This window comes from Cheilinus undulatus, linkage group 3 (genome assembly GCF_018320785.1).
Source record: "Cheilinus undulatus linkage group 3, ASM1832078v1, whole genome shotgun sequence".
NCBI lineage: Eukaryota > Metazoa > Chordata > Actinopteri > Labriformes > Labridae > Cheilinus > Cheilinus undulatus.
In genome coordinates this window covers 25922986-25949531 of record NC_054867.1, presented here as the reverse complement: position 1 = coordinate 25949531, position 26546 = coordinate 25922986, and the positions used below count along the sequence as shown (strand labels likewise).

General features: G+C 39.6%; 1 protein-coding gene across 2 annotated transcripts; it reads right to left on the bottom strand.

Annotated features, from left to right (window-relative positions):
* Nucleotides 1–319: 319 nt before the first annotated feature.
* On the bottom strand, nucleotides 320–14021 carry LOC121505326 (leucine-rich repeat neuronal protein 2-like). 2 transcript variants are annotated; one of them, XM_041780531.1, is made up of 2 exons: nucleotides 13877–14021; nucleotides 320–3596 (listed from the first exon to the last, which is right to left on the bottom strand). In XM_041780531.1, exon 2 carries the CDS (start codon nucleotides 3263–3265, stop codon nucleotides 899–901), a length of 2367 nt encoding a protein of 788 aa, XP_041636465.1. In that variant the 5' UTR covers nucleotides 3266–3596; nucleotides 13877–14021; the 3' UTR covers nucleotides 320–898. The 2 variants fall into 2 exon arrangements, with proteins under 2 accessions (XP_041636465.1, XP_041636474.1); XM_041780540.1 differs by having other exon boundaries at nucleotides 320–3593.
* Nucleotides 14022–26546: the final 12525 nt, after the last annotated feature.

The following is a 26546-nucleotide window of genomic DNA, read 5'->3' as shown; positions in this document are numbered from 1 at the left end:
CCAGGTCTTCTCCAGCAGGGGACACACTGTGCTATTATCATCTTGAAGCCTATTGTGGCGCATTGGCAGCTAGCCTTTACAATGTGCATGCATAAGATGCTGGGAGAGACCACTTGGTTATGCTATGCTGAGCTCCCACCAGTATAATATATTCCACCCCCTATCAATTAATCTTATTTTCTCTACATGTTAAACACAGTTGAACAACATTAAAAATCAGTAAAGAGTAGAAGTTGTGTAAATTAAAAAGGTTTTTATTGTGTAATAGCTCAAAATAGAATTTAACACAATCACTTTTAAGATCACTTTTATGCTGAGATAGGATGTGGGGACTTTAGGCAGGGAATCTGGATGAATATGCTGTATATGTTGTGCAAGATTGACAACCCAGTCCAATATACTGAAAGCTAAGCAAAAAGGTTGTTAACATCAATGCGGAAACTTCATTCAGTCTCAAGGCAGAGTTACATCTGCCTGGATAAAGTCAGTGTCCTGTTTAGACAGGAAAGATGAAAAATACCCTGGAGGTGTGAGCCGCTGTCCTCTGCGAGTATCAGTCCCTGTTTTAAAGCAGGTTTTCTTTAGTTCCAGCTCAGTGGCCATGGGCAGCTCGGATTCATTTGTCTCTCCTGTGTTTACTCACTGTGATGCAGGAAAGTGATTGTCCAGTTTTATTTCCCTGTATAGAGTTTAGGCATTCTGTACAATACATCTTTACACAGAAACAATGTCAATATATACTTTATATGGTATATAAAATAAATACAAATCTTTTTCTACACCATTGCTCTGAGCTATGACTCCTCTCTTCTAGCTGTGATTCACAAAGTATGTTTTTTTCACATTTGGATGTGTCTGAGTATTTATGTGTATGTTTTAAACTGCACAAAGAATAATCTCAGCAGCCCTGATATAATAGAAGCTTTTCACTCTGTTTGGACTGATTTTCATAGCTCCCTTCTGGTTTTTGATTGATGATTAGAGCCTTGGGACTTTTGATTTCTTGGAGGATAGTGATGTGGTGCTTTCCTCCCCCCTCGCCAGGCTCCGTGTCCCAGCCCTGGCCTGCCAACAGCATCAGTATGAGTGCGAGGATCAGCAGTGTGACTGCTGTGGAGGTCAGCTCAGAGCTTATCTGCAGGCTGGGCTGAGGCTCTGGTACATCTTTTGTTCTGAATGAAATACACTGAGGCTTTCTGCTCTCACTTGATCTCCTGCTGCCATGCTTGCTCCCCTCACTGGTCCCTAAATGTAGACACACTCTGTAAAATGTTTCTGCCTGCAGGTGAGTCAGGTTGAAGCTCTGTGTACCCGCCAGGACACGTGTGGTATACGTGGGGGTGTGTGCATTTGAATATATGGCTTGCCAGGAGAGACGGGTTGAAGGGAGGCTGTGCCCACTATGCCAGGAGAGGATAGCATAGTGTTCCCCAACCTCTCTCACCTCTAACCTTGCATCTACTCCAAGTGTCTGATATCCCTTCAAACTCATAGCCACTCCCTTCTTTCTTTTCTTTTCCCTGCTATGAACACCCACAGTAACACTTCGTGTATCAGCACCCAGTGCATTCTCAGCTACACAGGTATACAACCCTGCCTCGCTGAGAGTCACCTTGTTCATCTCCAGAGTCCCCTCGGGCAGTAGCCGGTAGTGTTTGGAGGAGTTACAGGGAGTATCATTCTGAGTGTAGCCAGGAGAGACGCCAGGGGCATTTTTCTGGTTGAATCCCTCAGAAACTGTCATGCTGTGGCAGGTATTTGGAGCTGGTGAGCCTTTAGATAAACTACTTGGTACAGGACCAAGTCTGAGCCCAGAGGGAGTTACCCAGTACAGTTCAGGCTGAGGATCTGCAAGAGCCCGGCAGTGCAAGACCAACTTTCCTCCCTCTCTTACCCCAACATACGAGGGGAGGGAGCTGGTAGGGATCACAGGGAGGCATGAGGCCGACATCTCCCTGGAGGAGACCTCTCTAACCCTGCGAGCTCTCAGCTCTGGAGGCTCAGAGCACAGCGTGGCCTGAGGTTGGATGAAACGCACCATCCGAGGTGTTTGTGTTTCTTCAGTGGGAGGGTGAGAGGTTTCTTCAGCGGCCCAGTGGAAAAGGCAGTCACATCGCAGTGGGTTTGAGTGTAAGCTGACCTCCTGAAGACTTGGCAGTGAGAGCACAACATGCTGGTGCAGAGCACTGAGAGAGTTGGAGTTGAGCATGAGACTCTCCAGCCTGCCCAGCTGGAGGAAAGCTTGTGGATGTATGTAGGACAACCGTGGGTTGTTGGTGATCTCGAGTTTGGTGAGCTCTGGAAGGTTGTCTAGAGCTCCTCTCTCTATGGACACCAGTTCTTCCATGTTGTTCAATCCAAGCTCCTTCAGGTGGACCATGTCTCTGAAGTCTCCCGTCTCAATCAGCTTGATGCGGTTTTTGTTGAGATCAAGGAACTTCAGTCCTGGCACTCTCCTTAGAGCCTGAGTGGGGACTTTAGTAAGCTTGTTATCATAGAAAGAGAGGCTCTCTAGGCCCTCTAACCCTTCAAGAGCCTTTTCTGCCAAACCTCTTAGTCCCATGCCGCCAAGGACAAGACTGCGAAGGGATTTCAGGGCCTGGAAGCCTTGTTCAGGCAGAGCCTCTACAGGGTTCCCCCCAAGCATCAGAACTTCCAAACGAGGCAAAGCCTTGAACCACCGAGGGTCAACTGTGGTGAGTCTGTTGTTATTGATATGCAGTCGCAGCAGGGAGTCGAGTCCTGCAAATGCTCCAGGTGCTATTGAGTGTAAGTTGTTATGGCTGAGAAAGAGTTCCTGCAAGTTTGGCAGTGAGGAGAAGGAGGCGTCAGGGAGGTGACTGAGATGGTTTTCCTCCAGATGTAGGGACAACAGAGAAGGCAGGGAGGGGCTCTTTGATATTGACCTAACGCGGCTGAAGCGATTCTGAGAAAGGTCAAGGTCGGTGAGGTTGGGTAGTCCATGCAGCACGGCAGTGTCTATCTCAGACAGAAGGTTACTCTGCAGGCGTAGGGTGTGCGTGTCAAGGGGTATGGGCTGAGGAAGTCTGGTCAACAGCAGGTCGTTGCAGTCCACAGTGGGTGCTTCATGGTAGACAGAATCAGGGGAGAACCAAGGCTTGATCTGACACACACACCGGACCGGGCAAGAGACATGCCAGGGCAGTGCGTGAGGTAGTGATCCTACAACAACAGCCGGCACGCATACACCAACAAACACACACAGGAGACACTGTGTCTGCAGAAATGCTGAAGTCGGCCTCATAATCCTCACAGGTCACAGGACCAGATTCAGATAAGGGGAGGTTTATGAGGAAAGAATCATTTGACCAGAAACGTTTGTGAAGTTTTTTCAGTATTGCTTCCTTGCCATTCCTTCAAGAAAAAGTTCAGTAGTGAGCATCTATACCGTTGACAGCGTTCTTCTGCAACAAGGACTCTGTTACAGAGTGTTTTTATGTGTAACTTTGATAGCAGTGGCAGAACAGGGACTATGCAATGGCTGTTGCTTGATAACAGCTTTTGTTGTCACACCATCGATCTCATATCCTGGCCACAGGTGGAGGATTCGTGGCTCGCAGCATGGCAGCTCTCTGCTATGTCAGAAACACAAGAGGAAATAAAGAAAGAGATTCAGAGGGATGTAAAAGCATCCAAAATAACCAAGGTCTTCAGCTGAAACACATTTGAAAACACTGCCTCATCTTTTTTTCTCTCTAAAAACATCTGTCTTCATTAATTCACATGCACATGAATGTAATTTGCAGACTAACAAGCATGAATTTTGAGCAGAAGAGATAAATTCTGAAAACGTTTTCAGGAAGAAAAAGCAGAGTGATAAAAGCTCGGCTCTAATCTCTAGTGTTTCTTTCAGCCCGCAGTAGAAGGTAAATATGCAGGAGTGATGAAATTGTGTTTCTTAAATATTTTATATCAGTGCTTCACATTCATCGCCTGTTAGAACACAGCGCCCCACAAATGTTATTTATTATGTAACAGTTAAAAAGACCCCAAGGATCTTTTATATTATCAGCGCTCTGTACTTAAGGCTATTATGGAAAAGACTCAGTGAGGTGGCACTCACACAGTCTGTGAGACACAAACACCAGTTACATCAGAATTGCGTTTGTCGCTTTTGGCAGACTTTATTATCAAAAACAAGTGACAGTTCTGCTCAGTATTCATTGCACCACACCAGGACATTAATGCATCATGGACATTTTGAGAAAATTAGATCATCAAAATAATTTACTGGCCAGCTGGGCTAAAAGGTCTTACAGGGAGGAATCTTACACGTCAAACAAACAACTATCAATCTGCTCTAAAATATAAACATATCTTTTTTCAAAACCTGCATTAATTGGTCTGTTGGCCACTGGGGGAAGCTCTATGTGAATGCAAAATGGACATATTATCTCTTTGAAGAGTTTCAAAGCTACCTGTAAACAAACAGTTTCAGAAGTAGTGCAGTGTAATAATAAATTTAGAGTCTTGGAGATCTTGAGTATTGTTGTTTGTCATGTCGTCAGAAGGGATGTCCTGATTGATATACAACACTGATCATCAACTGGAGGCCCGGGGGCCACATCAGGCCCCCCACAGCTTCCCATCTGCCCCCAAGAAGCTCAATTAAATTCAGAAAAAGTGCTGAGGAAATACATATATTGCTATATTTAGGGAATCTTTCTTTTCTTTCTGTTCGTAATCCCCACAGATATTTAAGAAAATAAGTGAGATTGAAACCCTTTTTTAAAAGATTGGCTTAATGTTTGATCAGTTTTGCAAACATCCAACTATTATTAACTATTATCAGCAAATAAGATGCATGACAAACTTACTCATTAGTCCATTCTTGATTAAAGCAGCAGATTTCTGCTTAAATTTAACAGTTCGGGTGGGTTGAGAGTTTATTTTTTTTACTTCCTGAGAATTAAAAAGAAAATCTTTTTCCTCCATGTGTTTTTAACCAGTGGGGATGCAGCATACTCACTTCAAAGTACATGACACCCAGAAATATGTGGCTTGAATATCTCAATCGCCCCCTTGTGGTTTGCAACAGTATAGGGATTTAACTGTGTGAATGGGGACTGAGATCACTGCTAAAGGGTAAAAATAAGGTCCATTGCAAAGAAAACACAATTATTTAGAAAAAAATGTTTTTTTTAAATCTAGTTCTTGTAACGCACCGACCCTCACAGTGTCTGCATACACATAAGCTGACCCTTGTACAAATCTAATTGATGACCCTCTGATCTACAAGCTATCATTATCACCTAATTTTCATCAGAAATAACTGATCAGTAGATTAGAATTCATATTTCGAGTCACTGATCAGCAAAACAGATCATCTCTGGTTGAACGCTGTGTGATGTAAATATACAGGAAAAAGTACATGACTACTGTACTCGAGTACATTTAAAGTTACTCTGGTTAAAATATACCTAAGAAGAAATAAAGTACTGTCTATAGATCTAGTAAAAGAAAAAAGTATTTTATTCAAAGTTTACTTCATACCTCTATAATAAAATAAAATTCACAGCAAAATTGCAGGTGTTAATTAAACTCATATTCTGTTAAGTTTCACTCTTTAAATGTACCTACATAGGGCCACAATACTTAAAGTTAATTTTTCAATTTTGAAAGAAGAATTAATTTACAGTGAGAGCTTCAGTAACTCTATTGAGAGAATCCACTTCATAGTCAGGCAATGCATACTGATGAAGAATAGTCATAATTCATCCCTTAGGAACACCTAAAGTCACAGATGTAAACTCTAACTCAGTGGATAACTTTGCTTATAATGCTTATATGTGTCTCACGTTAAAAACAACAATCCACCAGAAACATGAACAACAGAATTTCAGCAGTCATCAGCTGTTTCGGGATGTGATGTTGAATTATTCTCACGCTATGTGCTACTGTGTTGTTAACAGAGTTGGAAAAAGAGTTGAAGGTAGGGTCTTTGCGTTCAGCATTTCATGGTATGTTCAAATGTAACTTTAAGAAAAGAAAAGTTGGGTTAAAGAAAGAAATTTGGATTAATGAATAATAAATGAATAATTCTTGTGGCTGGTGTCAACATGATTAAAATCGCACCGTAGCCTCCCAGACCCTGAATCTTAAAATCAAACACGTTTGATATTTACGATTCTAGGTCATAATGCCTCTGACAGAGAGCCCACAACAACGAATGAGAGTGAGCAGACAGGGTAAACGTCACCAGCTAGATCATAGATTCTTTCACCGCTCACAACCATAAACTGTAGCTTCATTCCAGCCAGGATTTCATCCTTAGTCTTTCCCTTGTTTTAAGATTTTGTTGCACCTGTAACACATACCAGGGCAGCCTGGTGTGGAGGGACAGCAAGAGGGTATCGCAAATATCCGTGTTTGTTTGTTTTTTTTTTTTCTGAAGTCACATGAGCACCCGAGGTGGTTGGCAGGTCGGCAGGTGTGTGGTCTCCAGTTTTGTCTGACAGTCTGGATGAGTTGTCTAGTTTGTGTGTTCAGAGGACTAAAGATAAAAAAATCTTTTGAAATCATCCTCATGTCTGTGGTCTCCCACAGTTTTAAAATAGTTTCAGATTTAAAAATTGTCGAATGTGTGGCCGTAACATAAGGACAATTTAAACAACTTTTAATCTTGTGATCTTCTGGATGTACACACCAGACAACTGGACCAGACCATCAGACCACTTACCTGTCAACCTGCCAACGACCTCACAGTAAAGATTCCCCACACAAGGGATTTCACAGAATTTGATAAAATGTGACATCAAAATAAAAATAAACATGGATGGCTATAGATAGCCTGGGCTTGCTGTTCCTTGGCAACAGGACCAATGTCCAGACCAAGGTTAGTTTTTTGTTTCATTGTTTAAATTTGGTATGGCTGTTATTATTGCAAACGGATTAACAGACTTTACAAACCTACGTGAAGTCGCCCTCAACTACATGGATGCATGCCTCTATTGTTAAAATTGATTAGTTTGTTTGGCGGTTGACATCTGGCATCAGCACATTGAATTACACATGTAGCTTGTATGTTGTAAACAATAAATGAAATAGTCATCTCGCCATCATATTATTGTTGATTTACTGCCAACTTTGCCAACTCAAAGAGCAGTACGTAAGGATACCCCGAGTTTTCCTTATGAGCTTACTTATAGCCATAGGCAAGAAAGGAGGAGACAGTATGCAAGCCATTACAACGCTGACTCAGAAGAGAAGGTGAGTGGTCTGATTCATGGAAGCACCAATTTTTCGTAGAGTATCACACATCTTCATATGCTGCAGTTTCTTTATCTTCAGGTAGCACTGCTCCCCTGTCCTCTTGTATCGTTTTTCATCCTCTCAGAAAACAGTAGGAAAAATTCCATTTATTTATGTTTTTTTTTTCCATTTTGCCCCCAATAACATTTTCAGACCAAATGCCATTAAGACATCTGGTCTTTGGACTTTGGTTCAGTTTGGTCCAGACTGAGACTACTTTTTTTGATCGGACCAAGGTCAGACTGTTTGATCTGGAACCAAAGGGGTTTCATAGATGCCAGTTAGGTTTGGATCAAACAGAAAGAGTAAAAACAAGTCCAAACCAATGCTGCTAAATTAATGATGTGAGACTCCTTGCCCTTTGCTTAATACAGGGCCTCCCAAACTTTTCAGCCCATGACCCCTCAAAAAATGGTGTCAGAGATTGGGGACCCCCATCTTTCCTTGAGGGGGATAAAGTGTACAATATTGCACAAAGCATCATGTACAAAATTAGCATTTTATGTTGTTTTTTGTAACTTTTACTTGCATTTAAGCACAAATATCACTTAATAACTATGTTTTGATTTTAATTTGAACTCATTTTAACATAATTTTATAGAATAACAGATAAAATTAACAATTTTAAATCATATGAAATTTCTCTCTGTTTCATGGAAAGCTTCCTGCGACCCCCCCTTCACTGTCTCGTGACCCCACTAGGGGTCCTGACCCCCACTTTGTGACTCACTGGCTTTGTAGACTGCTCCATTTAGCCAGCTGGATAGGCTTTAAAGTGTCTGTCTGTTTATGAGTTGTATTTATGAATTTGCTCAGTGAAACCATCCAATGAATGAATCATCATTGTGTAATTAAGTCGTTCGTTCTGTGGGATACTTGTTGCTTCTTTGGAGGCTTTTGTACTGTCTGTTTAAAAAATCAAGTCATAGCATGTTGTTGAGTGAATAGTAATGACTATTGTGCTTCTGTTATCCAGTTACACTGCCACCTGTAGGAGGTCTCTGTACACTACAAAGTTAAGTAGACAAACGCAACCACTAAACCAGCAGCTATTTCAAAATAGAAAAGACAATTAACAGTTGATTAACATTATTTTACATTTTCCCAAATAATGATTGTAATAAACACTTTAAAAGAGATGCATCTTTATAGAATAAGTTGAAGCTCTGACTTTATAGTCATTCAATTTTAAACTTGGTGGTAGCAAACGTCTCCAGTCTCCAAAATATTTATGTCACTTTTTTTCTGTCTGCTTTTTGGTGCTGTAGAGCGTGTTAAGCCATCACATGTTACTTTAAGTTTGTCTTTTTTGTGCCTTTGCTCATGGAAAGTCATGTTTGATTATTGAATTATAATTGTAATGTGGACAAAAACTCACTGGTTTGTAGCATATCAAATAAAGAGCTCTACACTTAGCTTTTGTTCTAAATATCTTGTGACCTATCATCAGTAGAAAATTGTAATTTGTCTGGATATTTCTGTTGTATTGTCCTTTGTCTTCCTAACAGAGCTTTGTCTTTTACCTAGATAAAGAATTTTTAAAAATCTGTGTTTGATATTGTGCTGTCAGGTTCACACACATGCCAAGGAGCTCTGCAAGCCTTACTGCATAGTTGCCATGGAAACAAATCTCCAAGCCTCACACTGTCTGGGTGTTTTGAGAATTATTTTGGAATTGATTTTGATCTAATCAGTGTATCAGGTGATAAGATCAACGGTGTACAATCACAGACTGTGACGTGTGTATCACAGCTGCATTTCTGAATTTCTCATCAAATGAACCAGCATCTTCTAGACCGTCTCACTGAGTTATCATTAGATAAACTTTGAACTCTCCCTAAGTGTTTCCATCCTGACAGCTGGTGTGATTAAACTCTTCATCAGCAACTAACATCCGCAGTCAACATGACTAACAGGAAGAAGCTTTAGCTTCTGTTAACTAAAGGGGAGAAGGAATAAAGAGATGATTGACAAGTTTTTTTTTAAACAAACAGAGAAAAAGGATGGATTCAGTTGCACTTTTTGAACTGAGGCCAGTATTATCAGTCAAACACTATGCAGTTTAGTGCAGAGTGTGTTCATATGATTCTGTGAGCACTAAGAGCACTTTGTTATGTAACAGTAAAAACACAGGAGCAGGTCTCACCTCCTGGGACTCGTCTTTCTCTTCTACCAGCTCTTTGTCTTTACTCTCTTCATAACTAACCTGCTCAATAACTGATTCATCATTTCAGGTATTATTTTCATGATTTGATCTCAACAGGCCAAGCTTTTTCCTGGTATTGTTGGTGTGGTGTGCATTCAGAGGCTTTGAGCTGCTCTGTAATTTTAATGGTTAAGAAAAGAAGACTTAAGAGCTCTGTATGACTCAGTGGCTTCTTTCATAATACTGCACTCTTCCTGCTCTCCTCTGTCTGCTTGTGTTGTGGATAAATAGAAAATAGTTCTGCTCTCAGTGGCCTTATTACTCCTCTGACCTGCTGTGACTCAGATTTCTTTGAGAGTTTAGTGTGACTGCAGAGGAACACAGAAACACTGGCCATCATATAAATCAGATGTTTCTGCAGTCACCAGGTGTGGGAGTCTGTTAAGACCCCAGCTGTAAGTTCCATAAGGAAAGTATTAAGAAAAAAATGAAGCTGTTGAGGATAAATGCACATTAAATTTCCTAATTTTATTGAAAGCATACATAGATGCCCAAATTTTCCTTGAAACTACTTAACTTCTATTAATTCAAAGGAAGCTGAAGATAAATGTTAGCCGGTCACAGACACGTCTGCCATTGTTGGACCAACTGATTAACTTTTTTTCTCCTGGGAAACCTTGAAAAAAAAATCAGTTAATCATTTATCATTATACATGATCAAACTCTGGCAGAATTTACTTTCCAGGTTAGTCTCATTTTATGGATGGCACTTATCATCGTACCCCTATAATCTTCCATCAGTCCTCCCTCCATGTTCAAGCCATGTGCCTATATTCTCAAAAACAACAACAACAACAAAATCACATGATTTCATTTAGACATTTGGATCTTAGGCTTATAGCAGCTAATTGTTGCTGTCAGGCACAAAGCTCTTATCTCCAAAATCACTACTGTGATAAAATAAATCACTGCATTGTTAATGGCGACATTATATTGTAGGAAGTGCAATAAAATTATTAATTTTTCACCAAAAATCAAACTAAAATTTAGTGGTACCAAGGTTTAGACCAATGAACATGGACATTTTTTGATTTGTTAGTTCCTCCAATTCAGTGGATTTACATGGTTTCGGAACAAGCTCTTTCCACTGGTTAAAATGTGTAAAACCTACAGAAAGAGGAAGAGGTTGCTAAAACGTCACTGCTAGCTTTCCAGACTCACCATATCCTATTTGGTTGAAACAAACTCTGATACTAAATGGCAGTAAATTAGAAAGCAGTAATAGCAACGCCACGAAAAGATATTGTGACACATTTTATGCCTCAAATAATTGAAACTGTGCTCTAGTAGATTTCTGTCTTTGTACCTTGGTGAGCTAACATCACTGATATGTTCACATTTTTTGAACAACTCACTCAATATTCTGCAATATTTCCTCAGAAAACTCAGTTAAGTTCCTCCTTTTTTTCAAAGTATTCTTTTTCGTTGCGTTTTGCTACTCTGGGTTGAACTGTTGGCTGCATTGCTCAGCAGCGCCCCCACGATTCGCGGTGGTATTACAATGTTTTGTTCGTATCCATAAGCTTCGAGAGAACAGACAAAAAACAGACGAAATGATTGCACAGTATGAACAGAAAGGTCCGTCTGTATTCATATGTGTTTCAAATTAAAAGCATAAATGAGCCTGTAGTCCACCTGCCGGTTAACAGATTCTTCACTGATTCATTAATGTATTAATGAGGTTATTCATTATCATTTAACATGGTTGACACATAAGGCATGTGATACCATGATTAAATGGAACACATCATAAATTCATGTCATGATTTTTAATCTACCCAAAGTTCCTTGTTTTCTTTCAAAATAAAAGCAGGTCTGTGTTCAAACAGGAAGTCAGTTACCTAAAGATTAAGACAAAACGTTGCAAACAGCAAATTGCAACAAAAAGGGAAAATATCAACTACAGAAATTCTAAATGTAGTTTTAACTGTTTCACTGCCCCAGTTTTAACTATTGATGGGAATTTCCTCTCATTTCAGTGATCTGGATCATTTGGGTTGCTCAGCAAGAAGAGACGGTTTCTCCGGCTGCTCTTCATTCAGGTACCAGTTTGGCTTCATTTGTCCTGCCAGATTTAGCCATGTCATGACATATAGTTGATAATTAAATCCATCTATGCTATTTTTTTAAATTGATGAAAATATCATGTAATTATTTTAATACATACTGTCTCTTCAAACACCTACAGGTCAGATGAAATATGCTTAGTGGTTGGGCTGTGTGATATAAAACATTAACGTTACACTGTCATGCATCAGTCCTTAATGCATGGTGTGCCGGTGGTCGAGGAATGTGGAGAAAAGATCATCCCTGTTATCAATCACATATCACACAGACACATAAAACATATCTAAAAATAACAATAGCAAAAATGATATCAAACAGTTCTCAGATGGGATCCTGATCTTATTGTTTGTGTAAAAAAGTTAGTTAGTTCCCGAATGACCCATCATTAATTTTAATGCATTGGCCATTGGAGTTGGATTGAAATCAGTGGTTATACTGGAAGGTTTTTGTATTTTAAGCTTTAATAACACAAAAGACACAATCTTTCCCATTCACCTCCATTCATTTAGATAGATTTATTCTAAGTACATAGTTGGTTGCACATATCAATAATACTGATTTATGGGAATTAATGGAACTCATGAAAAATGATGATACAGGGTCTCTTCCCAACGGTGGTATAATGTAGCCCACTTGTCTAAAGTAGACCTGATACTTGGTCCACATAGGTCTTATGGACCTCCCTCTGGGGCTTTATGGCTTAAAGCTGCAGATGTGTTTTTGTGCATTATATTAAATTATCTAAGTCTTATATCGCTGGTGTCAGGCCAAAACTCGTATCTCCATTTTTCATATTTTTTCCCACAAGTGCTATTGGTCCCCCTCTGCATCTGTCACTGGGTTTTCACAATCTTTAAAGCAATTAAAGAGGCATCAAAACATGCTGACTATGACTATTCAATGCTCAATTATTATTTGAAAAATACAGATTTGTTTTTCATTCACTGAAAGGGGATTTTGGAGATAGGAGGTTTTGGCTTGACACAGCTATATACATTTAAGAACATGCTGTTCTACTAAACATCAGACTTCAATTTTTCTCTATTATTAGCCTGAAATCCACGACTGCACAGATTAAATAGAAGGCCTCCTTGATCCGTGCCTGATACAGCCATCTTGTTTGAAAGGATTTTTTACTAATTTCTTGACATTTTTTGCAAATATTGTACATTATCATGTAGCTACTACATCTGCCACACACTCATCCACACATCCTATACCTTTACATTTTTTCAAAATCTACAGTATTTCTTGTGCCCACCTTTGGACTCAATAAAAATCCAAAATTATATCAGATTAGTCACTTTTGTTGGACTTTTCCTCTTCCCTTGATACCAATATGCCAATTTCAACAACTGAGCAAGTTCCTGTAAAAATCAAGTCTGTTTGGTACATTTAGTGTAAGGCACTTAACATTTTCTGCAAATATAACCTGTTAAAAAAGCCCTCACACTGTAATGCTCCGATCTTTGCTTTTGTGAATAAAAGACGTCAGCTTTAACTCTACGTCCTTCACATTGAAAATCTGGCATGTGATGCTTTAAAGAAAACGTCTTTTTGAATGTAAATCCTATGCCATAAAAATCTGCTGGATAAATGATTGCATTGTGATCATCTTCTTCTGATGGGCAACCATCAGGAAGTTCTCCCTCTGACCCTTGTAGGTTGGAAGACACTTCAATTGAAAGTCTGTTGTTTTAGATGAGTCACATTAATGCTTCTGCAGAAGTTCAAGTCAAACATCACTGTCCTTCGGCTCCATTTGACTCTGCTTGCTAGAACCTAAGAGAGGCAGAGCCCAAAATGGAGTTGGAGAAAAGCTTTTAAGACCTGAACCTTCAAATGGATTGAGGGGGAAATTGTAATGGACTATAAATACATGCATGCATGAAACAGTCCATTGCATAAGGTTTGTTTGTGCTGTGCAGCTACAGCATAGAGAGAGAGAGACTCTGCAACAGGGCGGAATAAAGAGAGAGGATTTATTGAGAGAGAGGGATGTTGGCAGAGAGAGACAGAGACAGAGAGAGAGGTGCTGGATGCAGATCCTGATTATAACCGTACAAATAGTCAAAAAAAGAGACACAGGGCTATGTGTTCCAGCATGCACACAGACACACAAACTTATGAATCATTCTCCCCCTTCTGCCAAAAGAAACCCCTGAGCTTCTCTATTTGTAACACAAACACACACCTGCTGCCAACACCTTGCATTAATAGTGCTTTCATCACACCTCTACAGCTGCATGCATGTACTGATGCCTGCATATCTATGTGTGTGCTGCAATGTCCTGCTTGCCTTGAAAATATTCCTCATCTCAGGTTTCTTACCTCGGCTGAAGTAACGGCTACATCTCTGTCTGTCGCTCCTTCTTGTCTTCATTTGTGTGTCGTTTTTTTCTGGTTGCTTCATGTGCTCCTCTTCTCCCTCTCCACACGTTTGTGGATCTCTTAAGATTCCTGAAATATCACTTCTCTGCTCTCTCCTCTCCGTCACTGGAGCTGAAGAGCAAATTGACACTGGCTCTCTCTCCCTCTCTCTCTCTTTCCCTCTCTCTCCCTCCAGCTAAAATGGAGATGAGGTGTGTTCTGCTGCAGAGCTTCTGTGCCTCTCATCTCTCCCCCTCTCTTTCTATTGCTGCCTCACTCTCTCCCTCATTCTCTTTTTTCCTGTCACAAGCTGAAGCGGGGTCTCTTGCGTTAGCTACGGTGTGTCACTTTTTCTGCATGAGAAGTTTTCTTTGGATGCTTCTTTGGCATTTTTGTTTTTCACCATCGTCTGCAGGTTTAAGACATACTTACAATGTGCGGTCATAGCTTGCTGTTTACATAAAAGATTTTTAAAAAATCATGAGAGACACAATTGAATAGCACAAGTCATTTTTCTGTACTTCAGTGTTTTTCATACTTAATCGTTTGCTACAAAATTGACCTTAAACTTTTCACTGAGCTGCAGCTTTGTCTTATCTCTTCTCCAAACACTTGTTGAGTAACATCCTTTTCATTCTGCCTAAATGGAGCTTACAGAAATTTGAGTGTATCCTTTATATTTTAAGCATCTGTATTTATCATTAGATGTCATATAGTTTTAGTAATCCTTTTCCTAATGCTGCACAGGGGAGGAATCCTTCATAAGGCATGTACAAAGATTGTTTCTTGATTTCAATCTAGCATTAAATGATAGAAAAATTGAAAAAAAATTCCAAAACTCATTATTTATTCAAAGAGAAGGGAATGTTTTGCCTGCTTTCCTTAAAGACTCTGCATATTGGAAAAGTGACAGGTGGTTTCTACTGGCAGTACTGTATGCATAAAGAGCAGGAATTTATATAGTATGTGCATTTTTCAAGAGGCTCTTTACTGCATATACACTATATTGCCAAAAGTATTCACTCACCATCCAAATAATTTAAATCAGGTGATCCAATCATGTCCATGGCCACAGGTGTATAAAATCAAGCACCTTGGCATGCAGACTGTTTCAACAAACATTTGTGAAAGAATGGGTTGCTCTAAGGAGCTCAGTGAATTCCAGCATGGCACTGTGATAGGATGCCACCTGTGCAACAAGTCCAGTCATGAAATTTCCATGCTCCTGAGTATTAGACAGTCAACTGTCAGTAGTATTATAACAAAGTGGAAGCGACTGGGAACGACAGCAATTCAGCCACGAAGTGGTAGGCCACGTAAAATGACGGAGCCGGGTCAGTGGATGCTGAGGTGAAAAGTGTGCAGAGGTCACCAACTTTCTGCAGAGTCAATCGCTACAGACCTCCAAACTTCATGTGGCCTTCAGATTAGCTCAAGAACAGTGCGTAAAGAGCTTCATGGAATGGGTTTCCATGGCCAAGCAGCTGCATCCAAGCCATACATCACCAATGCAAAGCGTCAGATGCAGTGATATAAAGCACGCCGCCACTGGACTCTAGAGCATTGGAGACGCGTTCTCTGAACGGAATGAATCACGCTTCTCCATCTGGCAATCTGATGGACAAGTCTGGGTTTGGCAGTTGCCAGGAGAATGTTACTTGTCTGACTGCATTGTGCCAAGTGTAAAGTTTGGTGGAGGGGGGATTATGGTGTGGGGTTGCTTTTCAGGAGCTAGGCTTGGCCCCTTAGTTCCAGTAAAAGGAACTCTGAATGCTTCAGCATACCAAGAGATTTTGGACAATTCCATGCTCACAACTTTGTGGGAACAGTTTGGGGATGGCTCCTTCCTGTTCCAACATGACTGTGCACCAGTGCACACTCAAAAAAATGAACTAGAGGAATTGTTCACCTTAATAATATTTGTTATTTTCAGGTAACTCAAAATATATGCTTTTGTTAGGTTTACACATTATTTTTTATTAAAGTCAATGTAAATCTATCACTTGTTCCCTTTAAACTACATCTATGTGTTTGGTTGACATAAAGCATTTAAGTTACCTCAAAGAGGGCTGCAATACTTCTAAAATTTCCGTTGGTGGCAGTAGTGCTGAACAGAAACCCATCACTGCCAAAGAAGAAGACGTTTGAAATGATGACAACTGCACAGGTGCACAGCTGCTCCATTGTAGTTCAGCTTCATATCTTCACATTTTGGCGGACTATCTGACTATCCTTGAGCTAAAAGAGGTAAGAGAAAGCTTCTCTAAATCTGAATATTTGCATGAGCATGTAATGTCACTGATATTTCATCTCAGTTGGCAAAAACAGTTTGATAGCAAATGAGCTCTGTTGTAAGTGAAGGGGTCCTGTCTATGTAATGAGTAACTAGTGATAGATGCTTGATATTATTTACACGTCAACTGACTGAAAACATAGAAATAAAGTCCCAAACTGTTTTCTGTCTGTAATTAAGCTACAGATGCCCAGTAGGTCATAAGCAGTAAGAGACTCAGCTGATGGAGTAGGGATCTAGTCAACATGATTTTAAGGTAACACATTAAACAGTCATTTCATGTTTTGTGTTTGTATTTCTGTTTTAATTTTCCTGTAGGATCACTTTTGTGATTTACCATGATTTTAATGAATGTTTAACTGTTTAGTTAAGGTAATGAAGCTCAGTTTGTTTGCCCTGCTACACCCTGCTGAATGAGCTGGTTTGTGAAAATAATATATATTTAACTCTGTTGTAACTCTTGATAGTGCAGCCACAGAGGAAGGATTATTGCTGATAAATGGAGTAAAATCTGTACAACTTTGCAATATTTTATCACTCTCTCAGGTAGATGTTATCATGAAGAGCTAGCTGTGCTAGCAGACTTGCCTATCCTACCAGAGGTTAAACAGTCCCTCCGAAATCATCCAGCAAGAACCAGGGTGGAAACCAAATCTGGCCTGCAGTTCATCAGAGAGGAGGATCTCCCTGCCATCATCACACCTCTCCAGTGTCGGAGGCTCCTCAGAACATGGCAAACTGAAGTTATGTTTTACATGGTTTTAGTTGTACTCCAAAATAGAGAAGCTAATTAAATAAAATAAAAGTTATCTGCTGTCATTCACTTTACACATTTTATTTAAATTCTTCAGATTAAGTTTGAATTACAGTATGTTGAAGTTTTATTTTTTTTATTATTCATTTACTGCCAGCAGTAAAGCTCAGAGCAGTGACTTTTAATTTTTGATTGCTGTGTTTTTCTCCTTCTTTGTCATTTCATCAGTTGCTGACACTGAGGCCTCCTGACTGTCCAAGACTAAATGTCTGAGGTAAGCAGACCTTTAATTTCAATTTTTGTCACCTAAGTTCATATACGAGTCAAGGCTGAGCGAATACTTTTGGCAATATAATGTTGTTTCAATAGCATTACCATAAAATTGTAAGTCAAAGTCATGCATGTCATTCCCCCTAGAGTGAAAATGATAAAGCCAGTACAGAATGACTGAGGTAAGAGTCCTCTGGGATTGTTCCAGCCTACAATAATACAGCAGTAATATGGTAAGTGGCATGCATTCAGCAAACAATCTGCCTATCAGACGATTGGTGTAAAAATAGAGACTGAAGTGCAGCTTTGTGCATAGAACAACTGCAGTTGTGTAATGTAAATGTTGACAGTAGATTTTACGTGGAATCCTCAGGGAGACTTTAAAAGGATGTGGTGAGTGAGCTTGTGCAGTATAATATGGTTAAAGCAAGTTTCAAATTGGTCCCAGAGAAAACAGGCATGGATGTGTTGGCTGTGATAAACTTTTGGCTTGAGTCTTGAGCAGTTCACTTAGATCACAAGAACTCCCTCCTCTCTTATCTGCATTTTTCTCTCCTTATTTTCAGCATCCCCTCCCTATCCCTTTCTGCATCTCCTTCTGTCTTCCTGCATCTCCCTCTCTTTTCCTGCATCTCCCTCCCTCCTCCAGCATCTCCCTCTCTTTTCCTGCATCTCCCTCTCTTTCCTGCATCTCCCTCTCTCTTCCTGCATCTCCCTCCCCCTTTCTGCATCTCCCTCTCTTTTCCTGCATCTCCTTCCCTCTTCCTTCATCTCCCTCTCTTTCCTGCATCTCCCTCCCCCTTTCTGCATCTCCTTCTCTCTTTCTGCATCTCCTTCCCTCTTCCTTCATCTCCCTCTCTCGTCATGCATCTCCCGCTCTCTTCATCCATCTCCCTTCCCTTTTCTGCATTTCCCTCTCTTTCGGCATCTCCCTCTCTCTTTCTTTATCCCCCTTCCCTTTTCTGCATTTCCCTCTCTTTCGGCATCTCCCTCTCTCTTTCTTTATCCCCCTCTCTCTTCTTGCATTTCGTTCTATTCCTTTCTGCATCTCACTTCCTCTTTCTGCATCTCCATATCTCTTTCTGTATCTCCCTCCCTCTCTATTTCTGCATCTCACTGTTCTCCCCTCTGCATCTCCCGCTCTCCCTCTGCAGTTCCTTTCCTCTTTCTGTATCTGCCTCCATCTTTCTGCATCTCCCTCCCTCTTTCTGCATCTCCCTCCCTCTTTCTGTACCTCCTTCTCTCTTTCTGCACCTCATTGTTCTCCCTTCTGCATTTCCATCTCTTTCTGCATCTCCCTCCCTCTCCCTGCATCTCCCTCCCTCTTTAGGTATCTCCCTCCCTCTTTCTGCATCTCCCTTCCTCTTTAGGTATCTCCCTCCCTCTTTCTGCATCTCCCTCTCTCTTCCTGCCTCTCCCTCCCTTTTTCTGTATCTCCCTCCTTCATCCCGCATCTCTGTCTATCCATCTGTACCTCCCTCTTTCTGGATCCCCCTCTTATCTTTCTGCATCTCACTCTCTATTGCTATGCCTCCCTCCCTCTCTCCTTCCGAATCTCCTCTTTTTAGCTGTATCCCCCTCAGCCCCTTTTCTGCCTATCATTCCATTCTTTTTCTGAATCTCCCTCTCTCTGTCTGTCTCACCTACAACTCAAACACTGCTTTGGTGTTTACATGAGTCAAGTTCTGCTCAAGGTTTCTGCCTGTTTTATAGGGAAGTATTTCATTGCCTATATAGATTTGCTTTTTAATATATTCAATATGTTTTTTTTCTATATAACTTTTCAAACTGTTTCTCAGTGCCTAGTTTACATTGGATTAATGTTGGGTTTATATGGATGATATTAAAAAGAATATGGTCAAGACCTTGTAAAGTGTCTTGAGATAACATTGGTCATGAATTTGCACTACAAAGACTGGTCGATTGTTGCATCTCTGGATGCAGAAAGAGCCTTTTTTGCCATCTTAATCATCTTTATATTACCATGGCCTCAAAGTAAAAGTTACACTAAGGGAACTTTTTTTTAACATTGAGGTGTACTTTTATCAAAATGGTATTATTTCCTGTCACTACGGGTGTAATTTTGAAGTATTTGCAATTTAATTATTGACACATTGCAATGGACTTTTCATTCTTAAAGACTACAAATTTTCTGAACACCTATGGTAAAGTCAGTTGTCTGAAAAACAGTATGCTACCCTTAACTGCATACCACCACAGCTGGTAATTGATCAACTCAGTGGACAACTTTACTCATGGTGCAGAAGTGTCTCACATCAAAATCAACTATAACTCGTACAGAAACGAGATCAAATGAATCCCAGCAGCAATCATGTACAATAGCTCACATCTAAATACATCTGAAAGCCATTTTACTCAGAATCGAGTAAAAATTACACTTTGGGAGTCAAAATCAACTCTGAAATGTCTAACACTGAGATTTCAACACTCCAGTTTTTGATGTGTACTATCTACTTTATTCTCAGCTGTAAAACAAAAAATAAAGAAAGGAAGAAAACCACTGACGAAGTCTTAGTTACATCACACATTTGGATACTGAAGTGGATTTTGAAGCTTGTCAATGGCAGTGATGTCTCAGTGTACCTTTCAGTCAACATAATACCCTCTGTACATTTGTATCAACAATACATTAACTATTCTGACCAAAGCCATTTATGAACTAGCATGGGGTGTATATGACATTAGCGTCACATTGGCAGAGGTTTTACAACACCAGAGGTTGCTGCTTGAATTCTACTGAACCTACTGTAAAAGACCTGACCAGGCTACTGCAATGCTCTCATTTCTAAAATAATCTAGATTAGTTTGATGAATGCTGAGATGCATCTAAAGAAACACTCCTTTTTATTCAACACATGCAGGTAACAGTAAGTAGTGTCTGTAAAAAGTATTCACCCCCTTGGTTTTACCAAGACAAAAAAAACTTTCTAAACTTTCTTTTTCTCTTAAGAATACAGCGAAAGCTGCACAGAAATGGATTAAAGGCAACAAGGTGAATGTTCTGGAGTGGCTGACTCAAAGCCCAGATCTCAGTCCAATAGAGAATTTGTGGCTGGACTTGAAAAGGGCTGTTCATGCCTGATCCCTGTGCAACCTGACTGAGATTGAGTATTTTTGCAAAGAATAATGGAGTAAAATTTCAGTGTCCAAATGTGCAAGCCTATATTAACCTAAATCGGGTTAATATTTATGCAACCACTTATTATAAATATTTATTTTAAGTGACATTACTTTGTAGAAATCTTTTTTCACTTTGACATTTAAGAGTTGTTTTTGTATGTTTCAATCAAAAAAGCCAAGTTATATTGACCATGATTGATTAATAAAATCAATTAAAAGGGGTGAATTCTCTTTATAGGCTCTATATTTGCATGTCCCTGATAACATTTTCTGGACGAGAGAAGGCTGGTGTCTGCCTGAAACTTGTATGATTGCACATGTATTTTTTATATTAGCAGTAGATACCATGATAAATGAAATGCTGGTGAAAAGGGGTAGCCTCTGGTCAGTGATGAAAAATACACCGGTGCTGATGTTGAATCACACAGAATCTGAGCCTCAGTACAAAACAAGTCATACAGAAAAATTGTTTGCATGTTCATGTTTTATTGTTTGAAACAATGTTATGACTAGCAAAACTACCTTCCCGCTGTGATGTGATAGAGCATTCACATCCAGGATTTCTTCCATCTGGTAAATGGTGTATTTTGAAGGTAAAGCTAGGCCTACATAATAACAGTTTTGTTTTAAGTCTTTTGTGATTCATGGAATAGGATTCACCTTTTGCTTTTGTTCATTGACCTTTTGCTAAAATGGAGGGACCGGACTCCCTTATATCCTTATCATTTTTCATTTTATCCTGTGTGTGTCAACAGAGGGGAAATACTGCAGAATATACTCAAAGCAAAAAGCAGAGAGGCCAGCTGAGTTTGCAGCATTTTTGCAGCTTGCTGTTTTCTTTTGGAGTGTATTAATGAGCATGGATATGTGCATAAATGTTCATGCATTAGTTTGTTTGTAAAACAGTCTGACATGGCTCTGTAATGGCTTACCCCTTCATTGCTTGATTCATTCAGGAGCCAGCACACACACACATGCCCTGCTGACTGAACGGCAGCAAGGATAAGTGGTAGTTCGCTGAAGGGGGGGGGGTCGCCATAGCAACACCGGGGGGTTGTCGCTTTTATTGGAGAAAGAAAATCAGCTCTGCCTATCCTCTTATCTCTCTCTCAATTCTCCTTTCTCTTCGTCTCACCTTTCTTTTTTTCCCTCTCCGCATTCATTTCATCTTCCATGAGCTGACGTCAGCAGCCTGGGACATCTACAGGAGACGTGAAAGATTCAAGTCACGTCGATTTCCTGCCAGCTCTCGCACATTGCAGGATGTATGTGGTGTCATGTGTGATGATTCATCATGCAAAATGTGACTTGAAATGGTGTAAATGTGAACAGAGAGATAATCATCTATGTGACTCACATTTTAAAGATAGGAAGTCGTTCATCGTGCATGCAGAAATGGTGGCAAACAGACGGACGGTCTTTTGACGCTGTAGTGAGTCAAAGTAATGAAGTGATACTGATACAAACGTGAAGTTTATGTATGACTTGGCTGATCAAAAACAGTTTGCCACACAGTGCTTAACACACACACATTTGCTCCTGATATCCTGTAACAGGTTGCTGGTGAATGTTCACCCCGTCCCAGTCACAGCATTTAAATTCTGTTCACAGGTGGACTCGTTCCCCAGCTGTACCTGCACGGTTAAAACTCAAGGACTCAAGGACAACCCTCCCACATCTCAGCTTAAACGTGTCTGTGAGAGTGTTCGCGCATGTGTGCACGTGGAAACATGGCAGAGAGAAAATGATTGAGAATTTGCTGCCATGGTGACAAGACCAGCAGTATCTAATAGCGACGGCTTGTGGAGGAGACTGGCAGGAGGAGAGGGTGAGGGTGGAGAGACAGAGATAGATGGAGGGAACAGAACACTGAGTGCTGCTTACATTTTACACACTGTTCACATTTTCATCAAGTTTTTTCCTGTACAGTCTGACATGTAAATTTATTTTGGAGCTGAAATAGAAAATAAGAAACGTCTAACCGGCTTTGAATTGTTCAAATTTACAATGGGTTCATTTCTACGGACATTTACTGGATCAGGAAAAACTGTCCATGCTGTGATTGCTAATTGTACAGCTTATTCCTTATTAGCCACGACCTAAAAAAGACACGGCTCGCATTGTGACTGTAGAGCCTCTACGGGCTGAAAGATGTGATTAATAATGATTAATCTTCATTTCCATGCCTCAGATTTCTGTTAACCTGCACTGTTTGTGTGAGTGACTGAGAGGTATGCGGCTGTGTGGACTGCGTGGGAGAAGGCAACAGGTCTGTGTTTATCAGCCGGCTCCCTGTGCATGGTTGCCATGGTGAAAGACTTTTGTTCTTGGTTCAATATGTTCAATGTTATTTATCAGCGCAGCCAACAAGAATAAGATCTTTTGTTCCTAGGGTAAAGTCCTCTTTTCCTAGAGGCCTATTGGGAAATTTTAAACCAATTCAGATATCAGATGACATCACTTAAAGAGGGACGCTGTATGATACACGAGTCTTAGCAATATCCTTGAACAAATGCACTGGAAGAAGACTTCCATGGTTCATTGTCTCCCCCTGTTGGTGAGATGTGGCAGTGAATAGTCTTTTTTGGAGGCCATGTAACATGAATCACTCCATATACTGGTTTTAACATTAAAGACTGGTTCACTGAGGCTTTTGCAACAAACTCCACATTAAAAAGCCAAGTGGGCTTTCATGTATTTTACACGGCAGAGAGGCTTCTATCTAGTCTCTCTGCCACAGGGCCCAGATTGGAGTAGGGCTGCAGTGATGTTTGTCCTGCACTGGTCACCAGTCATTCATAGGGCTGACCAACAACAAACCACCAGCCTTACTTACACTAGGAACGGGTGGAAATACCATATACCAGGGTGTTTAAAAATAGCCAGAGTATTGCGTCAATTACAATAATGAAAACTGTGCTGTGTAATATGCACATGATAATATGCCTTAAGAATGTGTGTCCCTTTCAAGCAGCTCCACTTTTGGTGTGAAGATGTAAAAGTCTGCGATAATAGTCTCAGATTAGAATTTCTCAATTCAACTCTTGATTAGAGATGGAACGGGAGTCCATATGTGCCATTATGCACAGAGAGAGTGTGCTTTGTCTAGCCTTCTTCTTGCATAATGTTGTTTTCAACATCTGATGGTTATACCAAATATCGCAGGAAATTTGGGAAGGTTTAACAGAATACAAAAAATGGATACCGCCCAGTTCTCGCTCACACTCATACCTATGGGCAATTTAGAGTCACCAATCAGCCAGTTGAGCAGGTTTTTGGGCTGTTGAAAGAGGCCACACACAGGGAAACATGCAAACTCCACATAGAATTGTCTTGTCCAACTGAGATTCAACCTAAGACCCTTCTTACTGTGAGGAAACAGCATAAACCACTGCACCAGCACAGCCTTAGATCAAGATATGTTTAGAGATGGTGTCTTTGTTTTGGAAGAAAGCAGGGATTTTTTTCTTTCAAATGCTGTAATTTGTTTAACTTCAATACCACTGCATCAAGTTTCACATCTGTAGTCATTCATTTAAATTTATTATATTTTGCCAGTATGAAATTGTTTGTTTTTTGAGAATTTAAGTAATACTTTTTATTTTCCTCACTTTGGCATATTACAAACAGGTGATGCCTCCTATAATGTTGCACTGTTTTCTTAAATAAAATGTTCTTCCAGAGCATGATGACACTTTCTTGGACAATGTTGCTCTGCAAAACTGTAAACAGAAACAAGAATGCCATCTAGTTTTTTATGTAAATAAGGGTCTGCAGGGATTACATCAAAGAAACTCATCAAGCAGTCAGTCCACATTTTTATTACCATCTTTTTTTTTTTCTTTTTGACATTTAACCTTTCCTTAAACTCACTGAAAAGAAACATGTATTTTTGTGTCAGCTTATTACATCACAATACCAGTGTATATGGGCCATTCTACTGAATTGGTGCAAATTCAGAGTGGGAATTTGATCAAAATTTGTATGATATTTCATAGACATTTTTACCATATATCTGTTGCACTATATCTAAGGTAAATGTATTTAGTAAAGGTACACTCAATGTTAATTTTGTTTTTTCAAACTTTACTTTCCCCAAATTTGTCACTACTGCAACATAGACTTCTATTCAAAATAAAAATCATTGTTTTACCTTTGCGAATTTTGCTTCATTTTCCCCTGTGCAGGCTATTTTTCTAGAATTAATTTATAATGTTTTCACAACAGTTTTCAAAATAGATTAAAGTGAATTTTTTAACAAATTTTTAACATTGATCTTTAAGATTCATTAAAATCTACGTACCTTCCTTCTTTGTAAAATGTCCAAATTTGATTATATATTGACTTCAGAATTTTGATAGTTGAAATTAGGCACACACCTAAACAGTCATTATCATAAAATGCTGGTTGAGAATGTCAGGTATTTTATTTTTGACAAAATAACCTGGGTTTCTGTGATGACTGCACTGTTTCGGGAGTGACCATACTGTTGTGGTAGTGACCGTGATTTTTAGATTGAACGGTCATATTATTGTACCATAATGATTTTTTTGCTAAATTCTAGCTCATAACATAATTTATGTTTGAAATTCAATTTAAAACAAGGGAACCCAATACGTCCCTGCTTGGCAGTCACCATCACAGGTTGGAATGGTGGTGTAAGATCATGAGAGGTGCAGCCCACTGCTCCCCAGAGGATGGGCCAAATGCAGACAACCAATTTCACATGCTTGTTTAAGACAAGGAATTGGGATTTTAACCTTATTATCAATTAAATACATCACATTATCATTAAGGGCATGACCACTGACTACAGTGCTTATAATAGGTTGGTGCCTGACCATTAAGAGCTGACAAGAAAAATTTTAAATTCTATACTGGTTTTTATAGAGAGCCAATGCAGAGAAGCTAAGACAGGAGTGACATGATCTCTTTTTCTGGTTGTGGTCAGTACACGTGCTTCAGCGTTTTGGACCAGCTGGAGGGTTTTTAGTGAATTACTAGGACAGCCTGATAGGAGAGAATTACAGTAGTCTAACCTAGAGGTAACAAAAGCATGGACAAGTTTTTCTGCATCCCTGTGAGATAAGATGTGTCTGATTTTAGCAATGTTGTGAAGGTGAAAGAAGGCTGTCTTTGAAAAACATATCCTGATTAAATCCGGATGTCAGGCTAATGCTGTCTAAGGCAGTTACCCTCTTAGACAAAACTTCTCAGAGGTGTTAGGGCCCAAGCACAATAACCTCAGTCTTTTCTGAGTTTAGAATCAGGAAATTTCTGGTCATCCAGGTCTTAAAGTCTTTAAGGCATACTTCTAGTTTAAATAACTGAGGTTATCAGTGAGTTGGGTATCATCAGCATTACAATGAAAATCTATTGCATGGTTCCTTATAACGTCACCAAGAGGAAGCATATAAAGAGTGAAAAGAATCGGTCCAAGCACGGGTCACAGCAGTAACTTTACCATAGGGAATGTTTCAGTAGTGACGATTTTAGCTGATTAGTAACAAAACGCAGCAATTCTAGGCAAAAAACAGCTAGCAATCACAGATTTGAAAAGATGTTCATAAATAAAAATGGTGCATCTTTCAATAAAAGCAAAAACATTTATCTAGTTGCAGAAATAATGTGCTCTGTAGTCTTAAAGTCTGTACTCACCATTTGGCCTTTAAAGAGAGGAAGTCTGTCTTTATTATTGGTAAAATGTTGGTGTTTGTAGCTGAAAACAGGCGCCCCCTATGGACCCTAACTCATTTTGTTTCAGTTCTGATATGAAAACATGGGACAGTTTTTCACAACAAAACCCCAAAATCAATTTGAATGTTTCAAATTCCCTTTAAAATGAATCAAATAGATATATAAATAAACACATTTAAAACAATTTAAAAAATCATTTAGATAATATTTTCATTCATTGAAATTTAGACGTTAGTTTGGGACAGCCACTTCCCATTACAAAGTTACATAAAAAGGAGGATATTTTATACATTTAATTTAATGCTATCTGAACTAATGCTTTTATACTGAGCAGATCATAACATGACATTAATAAATATCAAGTGTGTGAACATCTAGTTATTTTTTAAAATGTATTTTTTAGTATGGGACTGCAATTTGAACCTATTTAGTAGATGGTCCATATATATCAGTGTTCAAATGACTAAAGGTTAGAT

Bases quoted from the DNA above. Each gene is read 5' to 3' on its own strand.
- LOC121505326 (XM_041780531.1), bottom strand. From the start codon at position 3,265: ATGAGGCCGACTTCAGCATTTCTGCAGACACAGTGTCTCCTGTGTGTG.